The sequence below is a fragment of the Tasmannia lanceolata genome, unplaced genomic scaffold (genome assembly GCF_043159265.1).
Source record: "Tasmannia lanceolata isolate RefF3 unplaced genomic scaffold, GAP_Taslan_0.1 ptg000005l, whole genome shotgun sequence".
NCBI classification, from domain to species: domain Eukaryota; kingdom Viridiplantae; phylum Streptophyta; class Magnoliopsida; order Canellales; family Winteraceae; genus Tasmannia; species Tasmannia lanceolata.
The window spans coordinates 21,209,671-21,232,358 of NW_027518682.1; the positions used below are offsets into that span (position 1 = coordinate 21,209,671).

Genomic DNA, 22,688 nt, shown 5'->3' on the forward strand with positions numbered 1-22,688 from the left:
AACTCCCCCCAACCTCACAGATCAATGTCAAAGATACCACCATGAACAGAGATTTTGATCAAGGCCTGTAAATAATCTACATGAAACGTGTTTTTGGGAAAATCTTAACAAAATAACCCACTTATGATCAACGGATCAGGATAATCAGTTCATTGTAGGATCAGCATGCTTGACCCATCATATCAACTGTGCAGATCACTAAAGAACAGAATGTGCATACGAGGGGTGGAAGACAATACACCAGAGCAAGCCTCACAAAACATTGAAACAATCCAAAGTCAAGTAAAAAACCACTCTTAAAAGAAACTGAAATGAAAAGCGGTTGCCATTTTGTAGGCATCATAATCACCCATTAACACAAGTAATTACTAAACATAATCACCCATTAACACCACAAGTAATAACAACACACCCTTCAATCTTTTCACAAAACAGAAAATGTCTGCTCCAACAAAAGAATTAACACGCCTCCTTCCTCGCTAAGTACGATGTTGGGTTCTCTGTCACCATGTTGTATTAGCTTCTGCTTTGTGATTTTCTCTGAAACACCAGCACTATTCAAACCTTTCTGTTTGTGAAGTTTGGTTTAGAGTCGTCCCCAATGGAGTCGTAGGTACCCGTGAGTTTACAGAGGACCAAAAGGAAAGTGGAAGCTCAAAAAGGTAGCTAGGATGTAAATATGAAGGCATGTTCTTAATTTCAAGAATTGGGCCCTGCGTTGAGCAGTCCCAAAGGTTAAGGTTATAGTAGTTCTGTCAACTGTGAACTACAAAGTCTCTGTTGCTCCATCTTCCATATCTGAGTTTGATGTTGTAGTGAGGAAGTTTAGCAAAGGGAAGTAAATGGACAAATACCCTCATTTTTATGGCTGATCTTGAACTTTCAAGGAAATAAGTTCACTTTCTTGTTGCTGGTCTCTGAGCTTCACATAAGTCGGTAACCATTTTCTAAGTCTCTCAGGCCACCATCTGATAAAAATATAAAATCACTTATTCAATATAAATGGTACAACTTTATGAACAATTCAATCCAAATCCCATCATCCCATCCACCTACTAGAATCAATTCAGACAGAAAAGATAACACCAAATTATAGTGTTCTGCATCATTAACCATTTTTTCAGATATTAGTATAAACCCACAACTTACAATTCAAGTCTTTCGCAAATTGCCCGTCGCACTGAAAAGTTAAGCCCATAAGCAATTGAATTGAACAAGCCCTATTGAAAACAACAATCAAGTTAGTTTCTGAGGTAAAAAATACCAGATTCAGCATTCAAGAAACAAATTTCATTATTTGTTACAACAAATAAATATTTCTAAAAAAAATTGTGATCAGAAGTCCAAAGGGTAACAACAATTTCTGGGAATTAATATAGCAAGTTGGACTTCTAATCAATCGGTGCTTGAGCTAAATGAAAATCTAATTAAGACATAATATACATGCAGTTTCAAGTTCATGTGTCAAAAACTTAAAATACTAACAGAAAAATAGTATACGAAAAAAAGGCATACCATAAGTGCAGCCATTCCAACATCAAGAAACGAAAGCCAAAAGATCTTGTGGCCTGGTTCAATAAAATCATGGATACGGTTGACTGTGCCAAACGCCCATGATCCTATTAAAATCAAAGGATAGTAACCCCACCTGTTCAATGCCTAGGTAAGGAACAAATTCAAATGTCAGCATGAATTTGAGGCAATAATGTGCATTTTATATGGAATAGAAGGTGTACAAGGTATCAAACAAATCAAAGGAAAATATTACTAAATAATGGTGAAATGTAAGATTAGAGATTAAAAGGATCATAATATTAATGATCTCCATGCAATGCTACACATAAAGCAATAATAATCATGAGATGGAAAAAACAATTGTGCGTACATCTTAGTGGAGCATCAGAAAGCACTAAATTTGGACAAAAAAATTGTATGAGTAACTAGAACTCAGAAAAAGTCCTTGATAGATCATCTAGACAAGAAATTGACAACTAGAAGCCAAAACATCGCACCTTCATGTCTGCCCTTGCATCAAATTGGTGTGGTCGGTCTGACATGCCTACCGCCATCTGAAGGATTCAAATCAGAAATTAGCATTGGTTTGAATGGATAGATAAATAGAACTAATTGCTGATAGACAAGTGGAAGTCTCTTATCGCCGTAGACATATACAGAGCTATGCATTGTCAAAAATTCAGATAAGTATAACATACCCGAGTTGCATTGTTTAGCATGCGAATCACTTGGAAGTATGTAAATCCATTGAAAAGAATTGCACTCCATAGTGGAGCATAAAATGTTACAAAGTGAACTACCTGCAGTGACAAATACAGATTTTCAGTCATCTGAATAAAAAGTATAGTAAGCAAAGAAGAATAAAGTAGATGATGCCAGTAGATTGTAGTGTAATATTTGCTTCAAGTAAATTCATCATCTCCTACCAATTTCCATGCTAAAATAGAGTTTGGCATCCTTGACTTAAACAGGGAACTGGAATCGAGACCCACCATCAGAGAGTGATTGCAAAAACATGATTTGCAGATAGTTATTCATAATTTCAGATAGAATTCAATAGTAGCATAAAGATCCAAAGCAATACTTCTCCCAGATTGTAGATTATTTAATCACTGTACTATCTAGTAGATAAAGCTAAAATGTTATATTGGAATGAAGTTCTTAATAAAAGTGAAACCACATTAACCTAAATTTCAAGGAAATGATTGAGCAGATATGAAAGGGAAATATTGTATGTGACCATCTCGGTCTTGTTTTCAATAAAATTGGCTACCATTCAGAAAAAAAAGAAATGAAAGGGAAAATAAGAAACGGAGAGGGATTGAAGAAATTGTTACATGGCTCACTGGTCACTTGGATTCAGTACAGGTTCATGGTTTGTGGTTCACATTTTGTAGGAAAAGCCCAGTTCCTCCAAGAAGGATTAATTATTAGGTTTAATAATCAATTTTCCCTGGCTCCGTGATCAGATTTGCAATTGGCACAACAATGCCAATATTGTTAACATGGACACTCCATAATAGCATGCATGCACAATGATTAACAAGTAAAATTTGAGAATACTGAGAGTGTGTCTATAAGACAGAGAGCAATTGTATTCATTCTGATGTAATAGGATGTTCAAGAAGTTCTACTCCAACGTCACTAAGAAGATAGCTGTTGCTCCATGTAAGGCACAGCTTGTTTTAAGACAAGCCAAATGAAGTCACTTGACTTAATAATCATGATCACAATCTTGTAATTTAATAAGCTAGTCTGAAGGAACTAGATCAGTACATCAATGCACAAAAAATAGTGTAAAAGAAAAACATTGGGATCTGTCCAGACATCCATAATTAGACAACCAAACCACATTCCAGCAGTGAAGATACCAGTACATAATTTGAACTAGTTGGAAATGAGGTGCCCAAAATGGTTTTAGAAAATTCATGACATATAAGAACCAAGAATTATCCGGGCATACCTGCATTTTTTTCATAAATAATATGCATGCATAATATTATACTATATAATAACTAAATAGAGAAACATTGTGAAATAAGTAAAATCAGGAAGATACATAAAAAAGGGTGATATTTGCACCTCTCGTTATTTTAAGCTTCTCTTATTAGATGTCGACAACATGTTGGGAGTTGTGGCAGACAATGACAGAAGTTCAAAAGAGAGGGTCATAATATCAAAACAAGGGACTGCAAAAATCAGTTTCGTGCATATGTATCACTTAGTATAAATATAGCATTTACTATTTAATTTGTAATATGTAACAATATCATATGATATGATGCAATAGAGTTAAGCCAACTATCTATTAAGCACATTGCATGACACGGTACTTCCATCTGTTCTGATGGAGGCACATGTCTTCTGCCCATGGAACATGACACTTCCTGGCTTCACAGGCAGCTATCCAATAACGTAATGCTTAACAATTCATTGGGCATGAGGGCCATCAGAATGTTGCAGGAATGCAGTTGTCCGTCCTACATCAACAGCTGATTACCCACAAAGCTGGTGGTTCAAGACAAGATGTTCCTGAAAACATTGAAGCAAATCCATGATGACAACATCCTAAGTGGGCTCCTATTGCTTTCCTGCTTGGGTAGCCAACATTGGTTTACAAACTGCCGTTTCAGGAATCATAACCAACATCAGCTTAAGAACACCTGTTGGATGTGAACCAGCTCGAACGACCTTACATAAAGTATGCCATGAGCCTAACATTTCTCATATTACATTGTTCTCATAACCTTGTCAAGTTTCTCGAGACACTGATCAGATTGGGTGAGCACATGGAGGAACCAATAATAATATCTAGTATGCAATCTGTAGCAAATCATAAACTGGGCAGCAATCCTAGATGCAAGAGACATAAGGCATTGTACAGAGTCATTAAGGTTCCATACTGTTTCTCGATAAGTGTGAATACTTTGAAAAACCATCATAGAATCTTCAACAACACTGCAATCAGTACACAATGCAGAAATAATCACGAGATAAAGAAGCAATTTTTTTAGAAACCATGAGCTTCTGCCATGAAGTTTGAAAAGATAACTGTAATATTAAATATACTTTGTAGCTCAAAGAGAAAAATTGTCTCATTATCACATTCATTATGATCAAAGGAATTTTATGTACACCACTATACAAAAAAAATTATATACTTCAGAAGAAAAACTACTAGTCACAAAGCAAGTATGTCAGCAACCACAAACTCTACACATGCCTGTCCAGTGCGTCCATTTTGAGTCCAACACCAAGCACCCAAACTCCCATAATCATTACCAATCGAGCGCATGACAGTCATAGCAAGTGAAGTTCCTGCATAAACAAATTAAGCCTCCAAGTTATTAATTTCACAGCAAAACCATATCCAGTAACATGAATTAGTCTAAGCCAAAGGATCCAGGACAGCAATCACTCATTTTGTTCAAAACAACTAGCAGATCAACTTATTCAACGAAGGAAACCAAAAGAATTATATCAACTTTAACCAAAAGGAAACCATTTCTAAAAATTCAATCAATTTAAGCACATCACATTGTACTGGTAGTGTCATAGTCCAGCAGAGGGAAATGCGGCTCATGGAGCTTTTGAAGCAATTTTAACATAAGGCACATATTCAACGAAGTAAAATAAACCTCTCAGTAAGCACAATCAATTCAAAATAACATAATGCATACCCCAAACATACAAGTGAAACATCGGTCCCAAATCTTCAACATCTGTTTTATGTCTAACGACAGTACGATGAAGAGTGAATGCAATAGTTGTTGTCCACAAAAATGATGCCACACAGAAGAAATGTGTGCTATAGCCCTGAGCGTAACAGAAGAATCCTTTTGATGGATCCCTGTAACAAAAAAGAGGAAAAAAATTTATCAGTCTATATATGACCGATAATATATGTCACAATCATGGTTTTAATATATGTCAAAATCATGGATCCCTGAAACACCGATAATATATGTCACAATCATGGATCCCTGAAACACCGAAATGTTCCGAAACTGAAACATCCGAAATGTACCAAAGTTCGGTCAAAAATTTTGGAATTTTCAGCAAAATAATTGATAAAATAATAGTTTTTTAATCCTTTACCAAATTTCAACTGAAATTACAGAAATTCCGGCTACAAAAAACGACATTCCGAGAGCTTTTACCAAATTTCAGCCGAAATTTCGGTTTCAGTGAGGACCGAAATTTCGCCCGAAACCGAAATTTAAAACCTTGGTCACAACAAGGGTTTAGGAAAGACGATGTTCATAAAGTTACATCTGCTATCAATTTAAAGTAAGCATAGAAAGCATTCAATCAAGACATAATTTGTGCTAATATAACAAGTCGATTAAACAATGCCTGCAGAAAATTACAGACGACAAAAATGAAGCCATTTAAATCACATCTAAAATATAAAAAATAAGAAACAGAAAGATGAAAATAAAATGCAGAAGCAAAAGATTAGAACCGGCAAGAGCCTCTTAAATAGGTTAGCAAGTCTCCATAGAGGAGTAAATACTCTGGGAGATAATTGATGCAATAACAGATGACTAATATACTGAATATGAGTTTCTTTAACATTCTTCAATTAAAAGAAATTAAATTTGATGCCTCACTTACTATAAATGATTATCTAACCCGTAGAAGAGTCATACGTGATACAAAACATTTGGCCTTTAAATCAATTTGAATCAAAAGCCCCTCCAAGAGATAAATGTTGATGCATTCTCGAGTCGATGTCCATCAACGAGAAACAATTCCAATTACTAATACATCCAAAATGTAAGGTAAGACACAACGAATATCAAACATTGTTGGTCTCCTAGTGCCGGACGAAGGAAGAAATTCTTGAAATTGAAACTGCTTCGATCATAATTTCTTTCTCAAGCGACAGACAGGCCATCAAACTAGATAAAACATCGAACCTGATGGGGGACCATCCAAGATGCCATGAAGAATCACGAAGTTACAAAGAAGGGGGCCATCGTTGATGTTAAAAAGAGTTTTTTTTTTTTAAAAGAAAACTTTAGTCTTTTTTAAGTCATGAATTGGTAGTAGTCTTTTCCTATCAAAATAATTAAGGTCTTTGAGTTATGAGTGTTTTAAATAGGCTCCACTCATGTATAATGAAACTTTTAAATGCGGAGAGGGTATTTTAATCTAAAAGTGTTAGGTTTTTGTTTTAGGATTTCAGAACTTGGTAGTCTTTTCTTTTCTTACATTTATTGTAAGCCTAAGCACCATTGATGCTATGCTATGATGATGATGATGATGATGATGATTGGATTAATAAAAAATGGTGTTTATTTCTTGTTACTTGATGGGTGAGATGCTTCCTTTTTTGAGAAAGAGAGATTCTTGATCTCCTCTTGGTGAGAAGCTTAGAGTCTTAAAGGTGAGAAGCCTTTTATTCCAAGGGTGATTCTTGGATTGCCCAGGTGTGAGGCTTACATTGAGGTGTGACACCATAACCCAAGGCAGAGAGCCTTAGGGCAATCTAGAGTGATTTCAGGTATTTATCGCTTATTCTTTACATTTATTTTTTTCAACCATTTTCCCTACGCCTTTCAATATTCCCTTTTCCCTCGCCGCTTTCAAATCCACCTTACCAAATTTCCTATAACCTTCCGAATCTACTCATTTTTACAATTATCTCTTAGTTTACAAATCCTATAAACCGATTCTTGAAAGTCAATCTTGTTTCAATCTTGGATCAATAAACATTCTTGAAAATCAGTTTTACAACCGATCTCATATCTTCCAGATCGAAAAGTCTGATTGTGAAAACTGAAGGAATTCTGATACCATTTTAACTCCTTACAAAAAATGAGAAGGCAAGAAACATAAATCACCCTACTGAAATTTTCTGATTATACGATTAGTACTCGTTTTCATATTCAAGATACAACTATTAGCAGATAAATTTATTTGCAGAACACATTTTTCCTTCTAGATGTGTTATGCAAATAAATTTTTGACCCAAGCATAAGTCTTTAAATCACAAATGAATTTAATCCCAAATTGGGCAAAAGAAAACATCTCCAAGCAAAAATAAAAAAAAATAAAAATAGAGGCATTAGCCCCAAAAAAAATTGAAACTATGTATGGCACCATTATGAAGAAGAGGCATACCCAATTATGTTGAAGAAGCTGCAAAACATATCCTGCAGAATGAATACATTATATTAGAACTCAGAATGAAAACATTAGCCGGAATAAACTATCAACAATAAGCATATAAAAGTGAGATCTTTCAGTGCGAAAAAAGCATTGACTTGAACTCTAGAAAGACAGTGAAAAAAGCAGTATGGAGAGCTTATAGTTAAGGAAATGGCATGCTGACATTTTGAACAATTCCACCGTCAAATTTTAAACTAAAGACACAAGATTTCACTTCAAATCGCACCTGATCTTGTGTAATTACCGTGTCCATCATTGTAGATTATTATCATTGATACAGATATTATACCTTAGATTCCTGTATTTTATTTCCCATCAGCAACTTAAATAGTGTATAATACAGGTTTTTAACATCGTTCAACTTCAAAAAAAATTGAAAACAAATTTTTTTAGCTCTAAACCCTAACCGTAACCGACAAGACAGATCTAATTTGGAAAGATCTACAAACAGAAAGGAAGAACTGAAGAAGGTTGTAAACCCTAATTCTAAGAGAGCAACAGCGAAACCCTAATGAAAATATTCGAATATGAGAAGTACTCACAGAAAGGGCGAGAAAGAAGATGAGTTTGAAAGAGAACTTGCGGAGCTCTTTGAAGAGGAGGTAACAGAGAACGATGAAGGCAGAACCGCCCAAGGAAAGAGTAGAGGCTCCGGCATTAACGGCGGTCAGAATCCGGCGTTCTTTTCCGGTGAGGTTGCCGGAGACCTGTACCATGGCGAGCAGATTTCGGAGAGCCATTAGAGAGGCGTATTACAAACCCCGCGCATTTTAGATCTCCGCAAGTTTTCCTGCTTGAAGTAAGGCGTGTGCCTACCAATTACATGGGGTTCTAATCTCTCCCCGGTGAGGGGGCGTTGCGTTGGAAGTAGGAAGTCCTTTTTTTCGTTCTCGGGACTGATATTTAACTATCATATTTTCATAACGCCACTCCTCTATAATATTTTAATTAATTTTTAATGAGCATTTTTAAGATAGAACCTAAAAACATGTTAGAATAAGTGCAACTACACACTCAAAAACTATTAAGAAGATAAAACGTTTTAGAGGAAGTCTAAACTGAAGGGAGCCCTTACAAAAAAAGGTGAAAGGGCCAATGGGGGAGCCCTTTCACCTCTTTTTTGCAAGGGCTCCCTTCAGTCTAGAATTCCTCAACGTTTTATAATAGTTTAGCAACAACGAACACATCACGTTTGATTATTCAGTACATGCTTGTATACCAACAGTGATGTTGGCTCTACCATGCTTTAATAATTGCACAAACTCGGCTTATCTTTTCTATTTTAATCAACTATAAGAGGTTAGAACAGTTACCAAAATCTCTCAAAAGCCTATTAAAAAGAAAACACAAGCTGAGTTTGTGCAATTATTAAAACTTGGTAGTGCCAATCCTTTTCTATTTTCATTTCAACACTGGGCTTTGATCTTGTCACCCGAACAATCTCAGTACATATGGCGCAAGACAATTCCACATATCAAGGTCGGAATTGGATCGGGTGTTTTCACGTCTCATTGTAGTTTCTAGTTTGTCTTGATTTCCGATTGATGAACAAGAAGGAAAATGGAACTATTGGATTTTGTGACTCGGCCCTTATACCCCGGCTATGTGTCCTTTCGACCCTTCGCCTGCCCGCCACCAGTGGAAGCAAGCTACCCCAGCTGAAAAATGGATGCTTGCGACATACTCAGAAGGACGTCCGTTTAGGGGCGCCTATTAAAGCACCCTAAGGGACTCTCACTCTCAAGACACACCTCCTCACACACACACACACACAAATAGCTCATCAAGTCACAGCAACTTGAAGGCTTGCTTTTCAGCTACTTCCTGTTAAGAGGAAAGGCTCGAGTGCAACAGTAAAGGAGACAGGAACATTGATCTTACGGACAAACCAGCATCCCTAAGCAAGAAGCATCTTTCACTTCTTGCTTGCAATGTTTTTATTTGGATGATAGTTCCTTAGTCTCTGTTAGTGATTTTCAAGTCAATCTCATTCTTCACGGGCTGCCGCGAGCGTAGCGAATGCAGTAAGGCCCGACCTATTATATCTGCTATAATTCCTTCTTTTAGAGGGTTGATCTTTGTGCCAATATCATTAGCCAAAAATAATTGTGCAACACATTTATACACATGGTTTTAATTTCACTATACATTTTGCTTTCAATATTTATTTCAATAGGGATCAAAACAAAAGTATATTCCGATCATTTCTCCCCTACTGCCAGCAATGATAAGTGTAATGGTTTTTGAAGCCTGGCTGTTTTTTTTTCTTTATTCTTGTCCCTCGCCTCCATCTCCCTTATCATAGAACTCCATGGTTATGAGAAAACCCCTCTGTTTTTTTAAGGGAAATGATAAATGTGCCCCTTTTCATCACATGGGACACCCAACTGCAGTGTACGTGGCAGTCAAATCTGTTGAATCCTTCCAACGTGAAGCACACTAGCCCCTCTGCAGTCATCGATACACTGCTCCTGGGTGTCCAAAGTGATGAAAAGGGGCGCATTTATCATTTCCCTTTTTTAAACCTAACAGTAAGGCTCAACTACGATTGCTGAGGCTCAACTACGATTGCTGATTTGAGAGAGAGAGAGAGATTAAACCAGACCTCTTCCTCTCTGTTAGTCTCTTCTTTCTTTCCCTTTTCCCATTAGCCTTGAGAAACATTGACAAAGCTACGGTAGTCACAGCCAATCACTCTTTTTAAAATGCGCTTTACACAGCATAAGAACAAGGTGTAAAATGTATTTGCTTGGAGCTTAATAAAGTGAAAGAGTAACGACCGTCTGTGGATAGGTTGGCACGATTCAAGCAACCTACTGATGTGAGGTCGGAAGTGGCAGGATGGAAGTTGGACGTGGTCCTTTACAGTGTTGGCTAATCAGATGATGGGATTATCATATGGCCAAAGGGCTTAAAATGCAGGGAGAGGGTTGGATTCCTGGCAGAGCCCTTCTCTAAGAGTTAGGGTGTGGAACGTGTCAACACCAAAGATGTGCGGAATTGCTTACCCTTGGTCATAAAATCGACTATGCTCCTGCGGAAGTATCTCCTCGTTACGGAACCTCAGGTGTAAAAGTGCAGATCTCATATAGTCAAAAAAATCAGGTACGTACCATTATCACTACTTGAGCAATCATTAATTTAGATTTACAAGAATGATATACCCATACCAGACGTCTAAACTTATGACTTCAACCTCATTGTTCTTAATCATTTCCTGCCTTGAACACACGAAGCCCTCTTTTACGGTGTGAAAAATAAAGAGAGATGAAATCAATGACGATATAGGAAGATCCTAAAAGAGGAAGACAACCCTTCTCAACCCAACGTCATTGTTGCTAGTCTCTTTGAACCCTCAAGCAGGTAAGGGCGGACACCTTCACATTACTCACTCCCAGGGGAAGAAGACCAAGATGATGTTCTGGTCGGAGATGTAAATAAGCTTTACTGTAGAAGTAAAGGGTCCGGTTTCTGCCAGGGAAAACATTTTAAAAACTCAAAACAGTGTATCTCACTAAAAATTAAAAGTTTGAACAATTTGTGCATGTCCAATCGTCATCACACGGGTTCTGAAATCAGCTCAGTTGCTTCAATTAACATATACAAAACGTAGGAGGATTTCAATGTGCAAGAGAACAATGGAAAAGGTGATCCCCATCTGGTTTACTTCCAGTATTTAGCTCCCACAACAAGAGAAAGCTAGGTGACTTATATGATAGCTCCTGCAATAGCAGCACATCTCTAATGACCGTATTTTTGAAACTCCCACTCGCTGTTATCTGCACATACAACAATGGGGCTGCCAAGGTGAGGAGAGATCCAAACCAGAAATACTTGTGCGTTAAAAGGGCTGAGAAGGGAAAGAAGAGTGTGTGCACATACCTAAGGGACACACCTGACGAGTCTTGAGCCAACGACTAATGCAGTGAAAGTGAAATGCATGATTGCACACCCCTGTTGAAACACAACCATGTTAGAATGAAAACATGCTAAGAGAGTCAAACCAAGGCGAGAACAGATTCAAACGTGTCCAAGGGAAACCCATTCTCAACAGAGAAAAGACAAGTTAACAACACAAAACCAGGGGGACCTTAAAGGCCAAGCCAAAACCAGCACGATAGTTCTGAAATATATCACCTACAGATATATCACAATACAGTAATATGGTTCTAATAAAAAGATTAAAAGGTCAATTTGTAGCTTTTATTTATTGTATCACCTACATATCACTCTATGTATACTTCATTTTTCTTTTCTTTTTACTCAAGTTATATATCAGCAATTTTTTTTTCTGAAAGACGACTTATTACCCAAAGAAAGTTATATATCAGCAATTTTAAGTACAATGCTGATTTCCTATCCTGTTATTATGTAAACTTCTTTATTTCGTAGCAAAAATATGTTACTGATAATTCCCTAAGACTTAAGGGGCAAGGTTTTAAATGTCGGTTTCAGCCACCACTGAAATCGAAAATTTTCAGCATCAGCCGAAACCACGTAAATTTAGTAAACAAGTTTCAGTATTTTTTTAAAATTTCGGTAATAGCTTGAAATTTTTGGATTTTGTCGAAATCCTGTAAAAAACCGATTCAATGTATATTTGGTTTCGCACCGAAATATTTCGGCTGAAATTTCGGATTTTGGCCGATATGTTAAATTATGTTTGTTTAGGGGACAATGGAAAAGTACAAAGTAGGGGCAAATATCACTGCCGCTGTCATCTACATTGTGCACCTTCTGTCAGCCAAAGAGCTGAAGGATAGTTTTTGAAGAAATGGAGAAATTAACCCTCACATTCATCATTTGGTAATCATGATCGGGCCAAAGGGGATTCTTAAAGGGTAATCACTACCCGATAACTAAAAGAACAAGTGCAAGTGACACTCTAGTGCAGCTTACATATGAACTACATGATGCAGCCACGGTTTAAAATTTCGTCCGAAATCGGAAATTTCAGTGGGGACCGAAACCGGTATTTGGCGAAATTTCAAATTTCGCCATTTACCAAATTTCGAAATTTGTCTCCGGAATTTCGAACGAGTCCCAAATTTCGGTCGAAATTTCGGTTTTAGGGAAGACCGAAACTGGTACCGAAATCGAAATTTTAAACCTTGGATGCAGCACCGTGAAGAGAAAATGAGGAAAGGGGAGAGAAATAGACGAGAGGTGATAGAATTAGAAGAATAGGGGAAGAAGAGACGAAAATAACCTGAAGAAGAGACGAATTTAGGGAGAGAAGAGAAGAAATCAGTAGAGAGAAGAAGAAAACCAGAATTGGAAGGAGATGAATCTTTATTCAATATCAAATAATCATCAAAGTTACAAAATAAGCTGTAAAGATGCCTATATATAGGCAAATAAACAACCTAGGAAATAGTAACCTACTAAAACATGAACTCTTAAAGAAGCCTACTAAAATAAGAACTCTAAATAACCAAATGACTAAAATACCCCTAATAAAATATTAATTCGAAAATATGCCACTTATTTAGGCCTAATAATTGCATCATTCTCCCCCCGGTTGAAAAGAACTCGCCCTAGAGTTCTAGTCCGCCTAGGTCAAATATGAAAATAATCCAATGAAGCAGAAGGCACAATCCGTCTGAAGCAATCCCGATGGCTAATGCTCGAGACAGCAATGAAAGTGATCTGAAAGGCTGGCGGCGGAATATGGAAGAAAGCATCAATGTAAAATCATCAAAATACAAGCCTTTCGTGAGAATCAGGGAAGCTGGGAAGATGGCAACGTACTCGTCCTGGATCGGCATGATCGGCAAAATAACTATGGGTGGTGCCAATCGGGGAACATCCTCCACATAATCAACATCAATTGGTAGCTCAGTAGGCGTAGGAGAATCAACATGAAAGTCATCCGCTGATATCTCATCAGGCTCAATAGAATCAATGATAAAATCAGCGTCTAGGAATGAAGCTGGGGTAGTGATGTCAGGCTGATGGACCTCATGATCAATCTGCGGAACAAGATCATCTATGTCGGCACAAGTCTCGGCAATCTTATCAATCGACGCAAATATAGGGCAATCCTCTGTAATATGCTCGCGATCATCTGTCTCAGGTAATGGCTCAATAGTCATGTCACTCAGCTCTGACTCAGGACGATGCTCGATCAACTCTGTCAAGGGAAAAGCCTCACGTGGAGCTGCCACAATATCTGCCTCAGAAGTATGAAGCTCGCTCTGCAAATCTGACTCACGTATACGACGCACTGAATTTTTAGCTATAATTTTAGCTTCGCATATATAATGACGGCCTTCTTCTAGTCGTTCAAGGAGGGCTTCGAGTCTTCGACTTTACTTTCAACACTACACAATACTCTATATTCTTGCTCACGATTCAATCTCTGTTGATTTAAATAGTCGAGCGCATAAATATTCATAAACGCATCACGAACATCCTCCCAACGACAGATTGGCCGCTCACGTCTTCTACGACGGTTAGGTTCAATGTGGCTCCATGAGCATCGGGCTTGTCGTTGCACAGTTTCTTTAGCCCAGTAGATAGTCTGGCAATGATCATGGCCATTGTACTCATGATATGCGTCTAGAGCATCAATCCAGCATAAACATGCATCCTTATAACAGCGAAAGTGAGTGCGACCATTGCAATAGCTTTCGTCGTACCCATAAAAAAAGGGAATAAATGGTGGAGTCATAGAGATCGATGACGAAAACTGAAAGCAACCGTCTGATCTATATGGTATGTCGAAAGAAACACATTGTCTATCGCGGATCTGAAATCGGATGAGTGAAAGCTGATGATCGGAAGAAGAAATGCGATCAACGGCTTGGATTGCTCCTGAAACTATGCGGAAGACTGTTGTCCGCTGCTGAAAATATGCTGGATATGCTCTAAAAGTTGTCAAGAAGAACTTTTGTGTTGAAGTTGAGGGCCAATTTTGAGTAGAAATAGCTCGGGTGAGGAGAGAGAAAGTAGAGAGGAAATTTCTATTTCTTTTTTTTTACCTTTTTTCGGATTTTTTTTTAGAGAGGGGAGTCTAAAGGTAAAAGAGGGGGGTGAAACTAGCTTTCCTCTAATAGAAATGGGTGCCCACAAGAATAATTCGGGGGCGTGAAAAGAGTCTTTTTTAATGTTTGAAAAGTCACTGACGTAGCTAACTTTGGAATTCTCCTCAAAAGTAAACTTCTGCAAAAGTAACTTAACTAAAAAGTAACATTTGCTCTTTTTTCTATGAAAGGTACTTTTTCCTCTCTTCTTTTTTTTCAAAAGCTAGTGAAGACTTACCTTACAAGTAAAGAAACCATATTCACTTTCCTTTTGCAAGTGACAACTAACAAGTGATAAGAAGAGAAAAGTCTTTCTTTTTATAACTTCTCACGTACAGTAATAGAAGTTGCTTTTTAGAAGGTTAGAAAGTTGCCATATGTTACCAAAGCAACAGTACTGAAATGGTAACTTAAGATGAAAAGGAAAATGCCTCGTAAGGCAACTTACTTTTTAGGGGCTTATGCCTTCTAGCTCACGCCTCCTTCAACGTCACGATTTCAAGTTGCTAAGAATCAGGGAGTGCAAAGCCGTATGGTTTCAAATTGCTAAAAATCAGGGATTGCAAAGCCATATTGCCAATATTGGCCTTTCTTTAACTTATGGATAACTTTTTCTTTCCTAAAAATCAGTCTCTCCTTGACTTTTCTAAGAAGCTTTAGAAGACTTACCGTGGAAACCTCTTGCAGATGGAGAGACGAGACAGACACACCTCTGCAACTACAAAACTACGAGTCTTCTATGCTTGAATGGAGAAGAATGGAAAGAGGGTTTGATGCTGGTTTCGATTTAAGTTGGTGAAGGAATAAGGGTAGCAGCGTACGGGCGCTTTTGGGGTTAGATAAAGAGTAAGAGACAAGGCTGAAACCAAAAGCTTTGCTCAAGGGTTTTTTTTTTTTTGGACAGCATGGATTGGGGTTTCGCATGAGATTTTCTGGGTTTAGTATGGTAGCTGGGCTAGGAGGGACTGGTTTGGGGAGGAGGTTGTAAGTAGCTTTGGAGATTGGTGGTTGTGAATGGTGGATTTTGCCGAAGAGCTCTCAGATCTTTCGCTCTGATTTTCGCTCGCTGTAGACGCTTGGATCTTTGGCTTTGATACCAAATTGATACAGCGCCGTGAAGAGAAATTGAGGAAAGGGGAGAGAAATAGAGGAAAGGGGATAGAATTAGAAGAATAGGGGAAAAAGAGACGAAAATAACCTGAAGAAGAGACGAATTTAGGGAGAGAAGAGAAGAAAACCAGAATTGGAGAGAGAAGAATCTTTATTCAATATCAAATAATCATCAAAGTTACAAAATAAGCTGTAAAGAGGCCTATATATAGGCAAATAAACAACCTAGGAAATAGCAACCTACTAAAACATGAACTCTTAAAGAAGCCTACTAAAATAAGAACTCTAAATAATCAAATGACTAAAATACCCCTAATAAGATACTAATTGGCAAATATGCCACTTATTTAGGCCTAATATTTGCATCACTACGGTCACAATGAAACAGGAAGGACCCCCATATTATTTTCTAGTAGACGAATCAAGGAATTATTTTGATCCAACCCTCTCTTTATCGATTCGCCTACTTTAATCGTATATTTCATATCATGCAAGATAGAGGAACAATTCATTATGTTATATCATCAGGGTTATGATTTACCAACCTACTAGTTCTTGTATGAGCCGTTACAATAGAATTTATACTGCAAGTAAAAGAATTAATGAAACTCCATAAAACCGTCACAAGGGTTTATGTACACAAAACGATCAACGAAATAAAAGATGAATTGACACTTCTATTGCCATAGAGCATAAGGCCAGCTCTTGGCAGCACAAAACATTAAGATGTAGTCAACTAAAATATGGCACATAACTCAGTTAATTTTAAGTCAAACTATTGAAAAACCTGAAGTTAGAAACCAACATTAGTCCCACACCAGTGACTTAGATAATCTATTCTTAATCTTACATGTGGTGTCTGAAAAAAGGTCTTTCGTTCTTAACTATCACAATGATGTAGGCTAGGGAAGAGAAATAGAGGAAAGAGGAGAAGGGAGAAGAAGAAAGGTAAGAGAAGGAGAAGAAGGAGAAGAAGAAGAAGAGAAGAGAATAGGAAGGAGGAAGAAAGAGATCTTTTGGGGAGAGAAATCTATATTCAATCTTTAATCATCAAAAGCTGCCTAATCTGTAATACATGAGGCCTATACATATGCAATGGAAATAAAATTCCATGGAAATTAAAATCCTAAAAACTAAAACACGGAAAGAAAACTCCTTGAAACTAAATAACATAAAAATAAAATCCTAGAAATTAAATAACACGGAAATAAATTCTTCTCGTCTCCCTCTTTCACCACCTTTCCTCTATTAATCCTCCCCCTTTTCTCTCACATCCTACATTCATTTTTCTCGCCTTTTCAGTTTACCCTTTCTGGTTGGGTTTATAACTGGTTCCCCATTTTCGCCTTATCTTTCTCCGCCTTGATCTTCTTCTTCTTTTTTTCTTTTTTCTTTTGAAATAGACCTCCTTGATCTTCTTTCTTTCTCTTCTTGATCTCGATCATTTCTTGATTTTGATCTTTTCTAAATCATCTTCCTTTCTCCTCTTAATCTCGATCATTTCTTGATCTTGATTATTCTTTCTTTCATTTCTCGTTGTCATGGCTGAGATAGGCCCTTCTTTCCCTCACTCTAGCCTTCTCCCTTTCCTCTCTCGAATACATCCAATAGCAGACAATCGAGGTACGAAGCCCGGTATGTCACTCCCAAGTTCGAATCCCATCATCTCTATCTTTGCGGCCCATCCTATAAACATTTTCCCATTAAAACCTTTCTCATCACACTTACAATCCTTGTCTAATCATTCCCTAATCCTTTTCACTTGATTACCTACCCAAATCCATCCATCCACCATTACTGCCATACCCTTAAGTATTTTTTGGACCATAGCTACTTTTTTAATATATAGATCTGATTTCTACAACAAATTTGAATTACAATATGGTGTTACTCATTAGTTAGTTGTTAACTTTTGGGATTATTGTATGGAATGTGTAGGTGAACTAATTTCTTTGAATGTGTTTGGGATGAACTTATTTCTGCTGATGAATGAATTCTAAAGCTTAGAATTATTTTGAAGATCTTACCTGAGTTTTATTTATTATGTTATGTTTATTCTGATTTGGGAATGCATGTTGCTGATTTTATTAAATTAGAGTTAGAACTCATTTTATGCTCCTAAATTCCCAGAAAGTCACCTGCGAACTTTAGGTTTGCACATTAACACACATGAATTTTTTGGAATTGTGAAGATCTTATTGATAAAAGGGCTCAAGAGCCTCTGACTGTTATGGTTGAGAACTACACCCAACAAAAATAGAGAATAAGCAAACCCTGCAAGGGTGAAGATGATAAAGCACCTCCAAAGTTGTTAACCATGTTTAAAACCTCCTCAATACAGGCGACATATCTCGACAAGAACCATTTCCCCTCTACCACCAAATAACATTGAGAGAATCCCTCTCAACCGCTAAGGAATAAAAAAGGGAATGATCCAAAAGGTAGATCCCGCTCAACAGCACATAAACCTCTGTCTCGGTCATCAGTCGAATCTGCCTCACCAATTGGACCAAATAAAGCCCACCTAGCTGAGCTCTCTATGTTGTACAGAATATAGCCAACCAATACCAACAATACCCGGGTCCCCAAATTTGGAACCAACATAGTTTAGGAAGGAGGCCGGGGATTTAAAACTCAATATGAATTCATTTCGGTGATGGACGGATTTGATCAAGAGCGTAGGCCGAAAAAGAGCAGCACCTTAGTTTTTCCTTATATAGTTGGGGTTAGGTGGGACCTTAGTTTAGTTTTTCCTTATATTGTGATCTCAGTTCTTCCTTATATTGTGGTCTGCATAGAAATTTGGTGACTTTTAATTGATTTTTTTTTTCTTTTCAGAAGGTAAGTTGGGGTTAGGTGGGACCCCAATCAAATTGATTTATAAAGCTTTTTTCTGGAATAGCAAATTCATTAAGAAAGCAAAAGAGAGTGAGGGGTCTCACAGCAAAATACAAACAAGCCAAAAAAAAAGGAAAAATGAAACAATAAAAGGAAAGAAAAACAGATGAACACAGATTACTAAAGACCCAGCTCCTCAGAGAGGGATAGTAAAAAATCACAGCCTCATGCCTGTAAACTCCAGAACGGGCTAGTCGATCTGCCTCACAGTTGGTTGAACGCCACACATGACAGATCTCAATATTGTGAATTGCGACCCTCAATCAGATCTCGAATCTCCTCGATCGCACTGCCCAACTTCCATGATACTCGACACATCTCTCGCCCATCTAACAATATTGAGGGGATTACCTTTGATGATCATATGATCTATCAAAGTCCAGTCCACCAACTGAATCCCAAAACGATGAGCTTGCACTTCAGCTTCATTGGAATCTTCTATGCCAAAAGGCCCTAAAAATGCCCATCCCAATTCAGACCAAAACTGGATTTGCAAAGCTCGATTCATCAAAATTTAACTTCAGAAAGCCCGGAGGAAAAGGGACCCACCTAGGGCAGGGGTGCTCCATCCTATAGCAGCTTAAAAGAATTTCTCCCACGATCTATAGAAGGTAGTCGCTGAATAATCTCACAAAGCGGGAAGCTATGTCACAAATGTCCGTTCTCGGGAATCTCTCGGCAAGGGAAAATCTCGGGATATATTACCTTCTATTAATTTTTTCGGGTTTATATCGGGAAATAAACGGTAAAATTAAAATTATTTAAAAAATATATAACAATATTAAATTTAAGAAAAAAATATAAAATAAAAATATCGGGATAATATATCGCGAGATTATCAGGATATTTTGTGATAAAAACAAAAATCTCGCTATATTTTTAAAATCTCGGGATTAGTTCGGGATTTTGTTGTTTTATCAAAATCTCGCAATAAAAACACTATATTTTGAAAATATCGGAGATATTTGTGACATAGGCGGGAAGACATGTAGCCCATTGGATAACCGTAGAGACGATTTGCCTTTTGGATTCATTGTGAACTACTCGAGATTATTGAAAACTTCCCTGGATTCTATCTCATTTGGCCTGCTAGACGAGTCTGCCACTCTAATTCCTTTACCAGAACCCATATTGAAAATGGCAGGAAAATCCACCTTTAGAGGCCTAGTCTGACCACATCTGATCTTTTCTCAATTCCCTACTCTGAAACGGATAACCTCCCAAAACAGGAATCTATGTTTTCTAATGTCCCTCCAAACCAAAGAGCCTTAAGGTCTAAAATAATCTGAAGACTCCTAGCCTATGAAGCCAGAACCATACTTCGAGCCAATCACCAATCTCCAAAGGCTATCACCCTCCTCTTCGAATATCCAGAGCAACTTTCCTAGGAGGGCCTAGTTCATCAGTTTTAGCTTTCTAAAACCAAGACCTCCCTCCTTTCTTGGCTTATAAACTTCGTCCTATTGGACCAATTGATATTTAGTAGCCATCACCTTATCATTCCATAGCAATTTCTTCAAAGCTACTCAATTCGCTTAATCAACGCCATGGGACAATGAAAAATCAACATGTAATAAATGGGAAGATTGGCAAGCATTACTTTAATAAGGGCATTTCTACCCCTAGAGACAGCAAGCCTTTCTTCCACGAAGATAATCTTTTTTTCACTGCCGCAATAACCGGATCCCACAGACCTTTATGGGGACTACCTACGGCACGAGTAAGTATTTGGAAAGGATCCTGCCTTACAAGCCAGCACATTTGCAAAAATATCAGTTTCTTTCTCTTCCAATCTGACTCCCAGAACCATCAATTTTTAGGACATGTTATAATTTTTAGGAAACCACGCCATTACAATCATTTGAAATTATGTTCAGCAAATGAGAGTTTTAAATGAGTGTTAGGAGGTGTGTAAATTGGTTTTGGTGAACTCTATCCAAGAGAAATGTCAATAGTAGTTTTGCTTCCCAAATTGAGTTTAGAAGTTCAAAAGGGCCCAACCATTCCCCCAAAAAAAAAAGTGTTCAAAGGGGCCCAATACTTTGTTGTTTAGCATAGCTGTGACTGTTGTTGGTGTTAGATGAAGAATATTCAAGTTGGTTTTTTCTGGACTTGGAGATAGAGCTATTAAGTTTATGCAGGGAAAAGCTACTGCATCACTATTCTTTGCTTGGAAGAATTCAAATCACTATTTTGCTGGATTCGGATAATAAATTCTCTAAATTTATGCAGATGAAGTTATTGCAGCCCCATTATTTGATTAGAGTAATTCCAATCTCTTCTTGTTTTACTTGTTCCCAATATTTCTGGTTCGAACTCATTACTCTATACTTATTTGATTCCCTGCATCAAGTTAAATTCTTAGATAAGAGATCTTCTAAGTTTATGCAGAGAAAGTTGTTGCAGCCCCCTTCTTTGATTAGATTAATTCCAACCACATTTATTTATTTATTTTTTGAATGACCGTAATTCAAACCTCTTCTTTTACTTGTTCCCACTATTTCTGGTTTGAAATCATTACTTTATGCTTGTTTGATTCTCTGCATCAAGTTAAATTTCTACCTTCTGCTCATGAAAGATGATAACAATTTAGCAAACAATATATGAGGCTTTTCATTCTCAAAATTAGAGTTCACTTGGGTATTTACGTGCATCATTTGCCTCATTGCTGGGGCCTCAGAAACCCAAAGCAACAGGAGCATCCTAGTCATATTCTAGCTTTATGAAAATACTCAATACTCATTTGAAAGTTCTACATATATTTATGAGAAAGTCTACCAAGAAAAGATTGTGATGACTAATCAATAATTGTGTCCACTTAATGAAAGGAACTGAAGGAAGCTAGAACATCATATGCCATTGGATTTAAGAGCAAGGCCAGTGAGAGGTAAACCTAAATTTCATCTAAAATCAACCAGTATTATCTTAGCTATGAAAACACAAAAAAGACAGCAAACTAACCCGGACCCTGGTTCCCAAAAAGCAGAAAGCTATAAATTTGCAGATGCACAACAATTGTATTGCACAGGCGGGAATAATGGTGTGGGAAAAAAAGCAATAAACTGAGAAGCGCTTATTCAAAAGAATACATGGAAAACGGGCCAAACCAACAATTCCAGATTAGTACTAAACTTCAAGATTAGATACCCAGCATCCACATCATGGCCACATGTAGTTACAACTTACAAGTCTAACTTAATTGAATGTCCAACTAAACAGAGCAAGCTATCGTAGATATCTTTAGCCATTTATGTTATTTTCAAGAAAGAGAATCTTTAAGCAAAAGATTAGGGTTTATAAGATCAGACGCATACCCCAAGCTACTGTGCACTCCTCGCTCGTTGCACTGGCTTGATTGGCTTGGCATTCAATGCCTACCACATTAAAATCAACAATAAATACAAATTTAATAATAATGAGAGAGAGAAAAAAAAAGTCAAAAAAAAGGAGAAAGTTAGGGTATTCGGAAAGAAACAACTCACAAAGATCCATGATATGGTTCCTACAAATAGCACAATTGTCGACGACGATATCTGCACACATCGAATCCAAAGTATATCACACTGATTCGAAATCAGGAAATACGAAAAAAGAAAACCCTAACCCTAATTCTAACAGTTAGGGTTTTGAGGAGAAGTAGAGACCAAGAAATAAAGGAAGAGACAGAGATGAAGAAAAAGGGGGGTGGAGAGAGAGAGAGAGAGAGAGAGATTGTAGGGATATACCCCAAGCCCAGAGAGCGACAGCGTTCCACTTCTTGATCTCGAAGCGCTTGGGTTTCTTAGAGGAAGAAGAAGAGGGTCCGGCCCCACTTGTACCCTCGCCGCCCGGAATCATGTTCACGTCGGTTTCCAGAGAAGCCATTGCCAGAGAGAGAGAAAGAGGGTTTTTCTTCGGTTTCGGAGATACAAGAAACGAAATTTTGGCGATAATAAGGACATGGTAACCGAGTAACGAAAGTGG

General features: G+C 37.5%; 2 protein-coding genes across 2 annotated transcripts; both read right to left on the reverse strand.

Annotated features, from left to right (window-relative positions):
* Positions 1-278: 278 nt before the first annotated feature.
* LOC143877933 (G-protein coupled receptor 1-like) lies at positions 279-8,590 on the reverse strand. Its single transcript, XM_077380260.1, has 9 exons — positions 8,235-8,590; positions 7,645-7,676; positions 5,196-5,365; positions 4,739-4,833; positions 2,214-2,315; positions 2,013-2,069; positions 1,516-1,659; positions 1,150-1,220; positions 279-968 (listed from the first exon to the last, which is right to left on the reverse strand). Exons 1-9 carry the CDS (start codon positions 8,430-8,432, stop codon positions 863-865), a joined length of 975 nt encoding a protein of 324 aa, XP_077236375.1. The 5' UTR covers positions 8,433-8,590; the 3' UTR covers positions 279-862.
* Positions 8,591-11,178: 2,588 nt separating this feature from the next.
* Positions 11,179-22,688, reverse strand: LOC143877934 (RING-box protein 1a-like). The gene is made up of 5 exons (XM_077380261.1): positions 22,451-22,688; positions 22,208-22,258; positions 22,040-22,099; positions 11,575-11,646; positions 11,179-11,471 (listed from the first exon to the last, which is right to left on the reverse strand). Exons 1-5 carry the CDS (start codon positions 22,587-22,589, stop codon positions 11,434-11,436), a joined length of 360 nt encoding a protein of 119 aa, XP_077236376.1. The 5' UTR covers positions 22,590-22,688; the 3' UTR covers positions 11,179-11,433.

Excerpts from the sequence above, each read along its gene's own strand:
- LOC143877933 (XM_077380260.1), bottom strand. The coding sequence starts at position 8,432 with ATGGCTCTCCGAAATCTGCTCGCCATGGTACAGGTCTCCGGCAACCTC. Across the intron at positions 7,677-8,234 it reads TCTTCTTTCTCGCCCTTTCT|GATATGTTTTGCAGCTTCTT; the intron begins GTGAGTACTTCT and ends TTCATTCTGCAG. Across the intron at positions 2,316-4,738 it reads AAAATGGACGCACTGGACAG|GTAGTTCACTTTGTAACATT; the intron begins GCATGTGTAGAG and ends TTGTCACTGCAG.
- LOC143877934 (XM_077380261.1), bottom strand. The coding sequence starts at position 22,589 with ATGGCTTCTCTGGAAACCGACGTGAACATGATTCCGGGCGGCGAGGGT. Across the intron at positions 22,259-22,450 it reads TGTCGCTCTCTGGGCTTGGG|ATATCGTCGTCGACAATTGT; the intron begins GTATATCCCTAC and ends CGATGTGTGCAG. Across the intron at positions 11,647-22,039 it reads GGAGTGCACAGTAGCTTGGG|GGGTGTGCAATCATGCATTT; the intron begins GTATGCGTCTGA and ends GTGTTTCAACAG.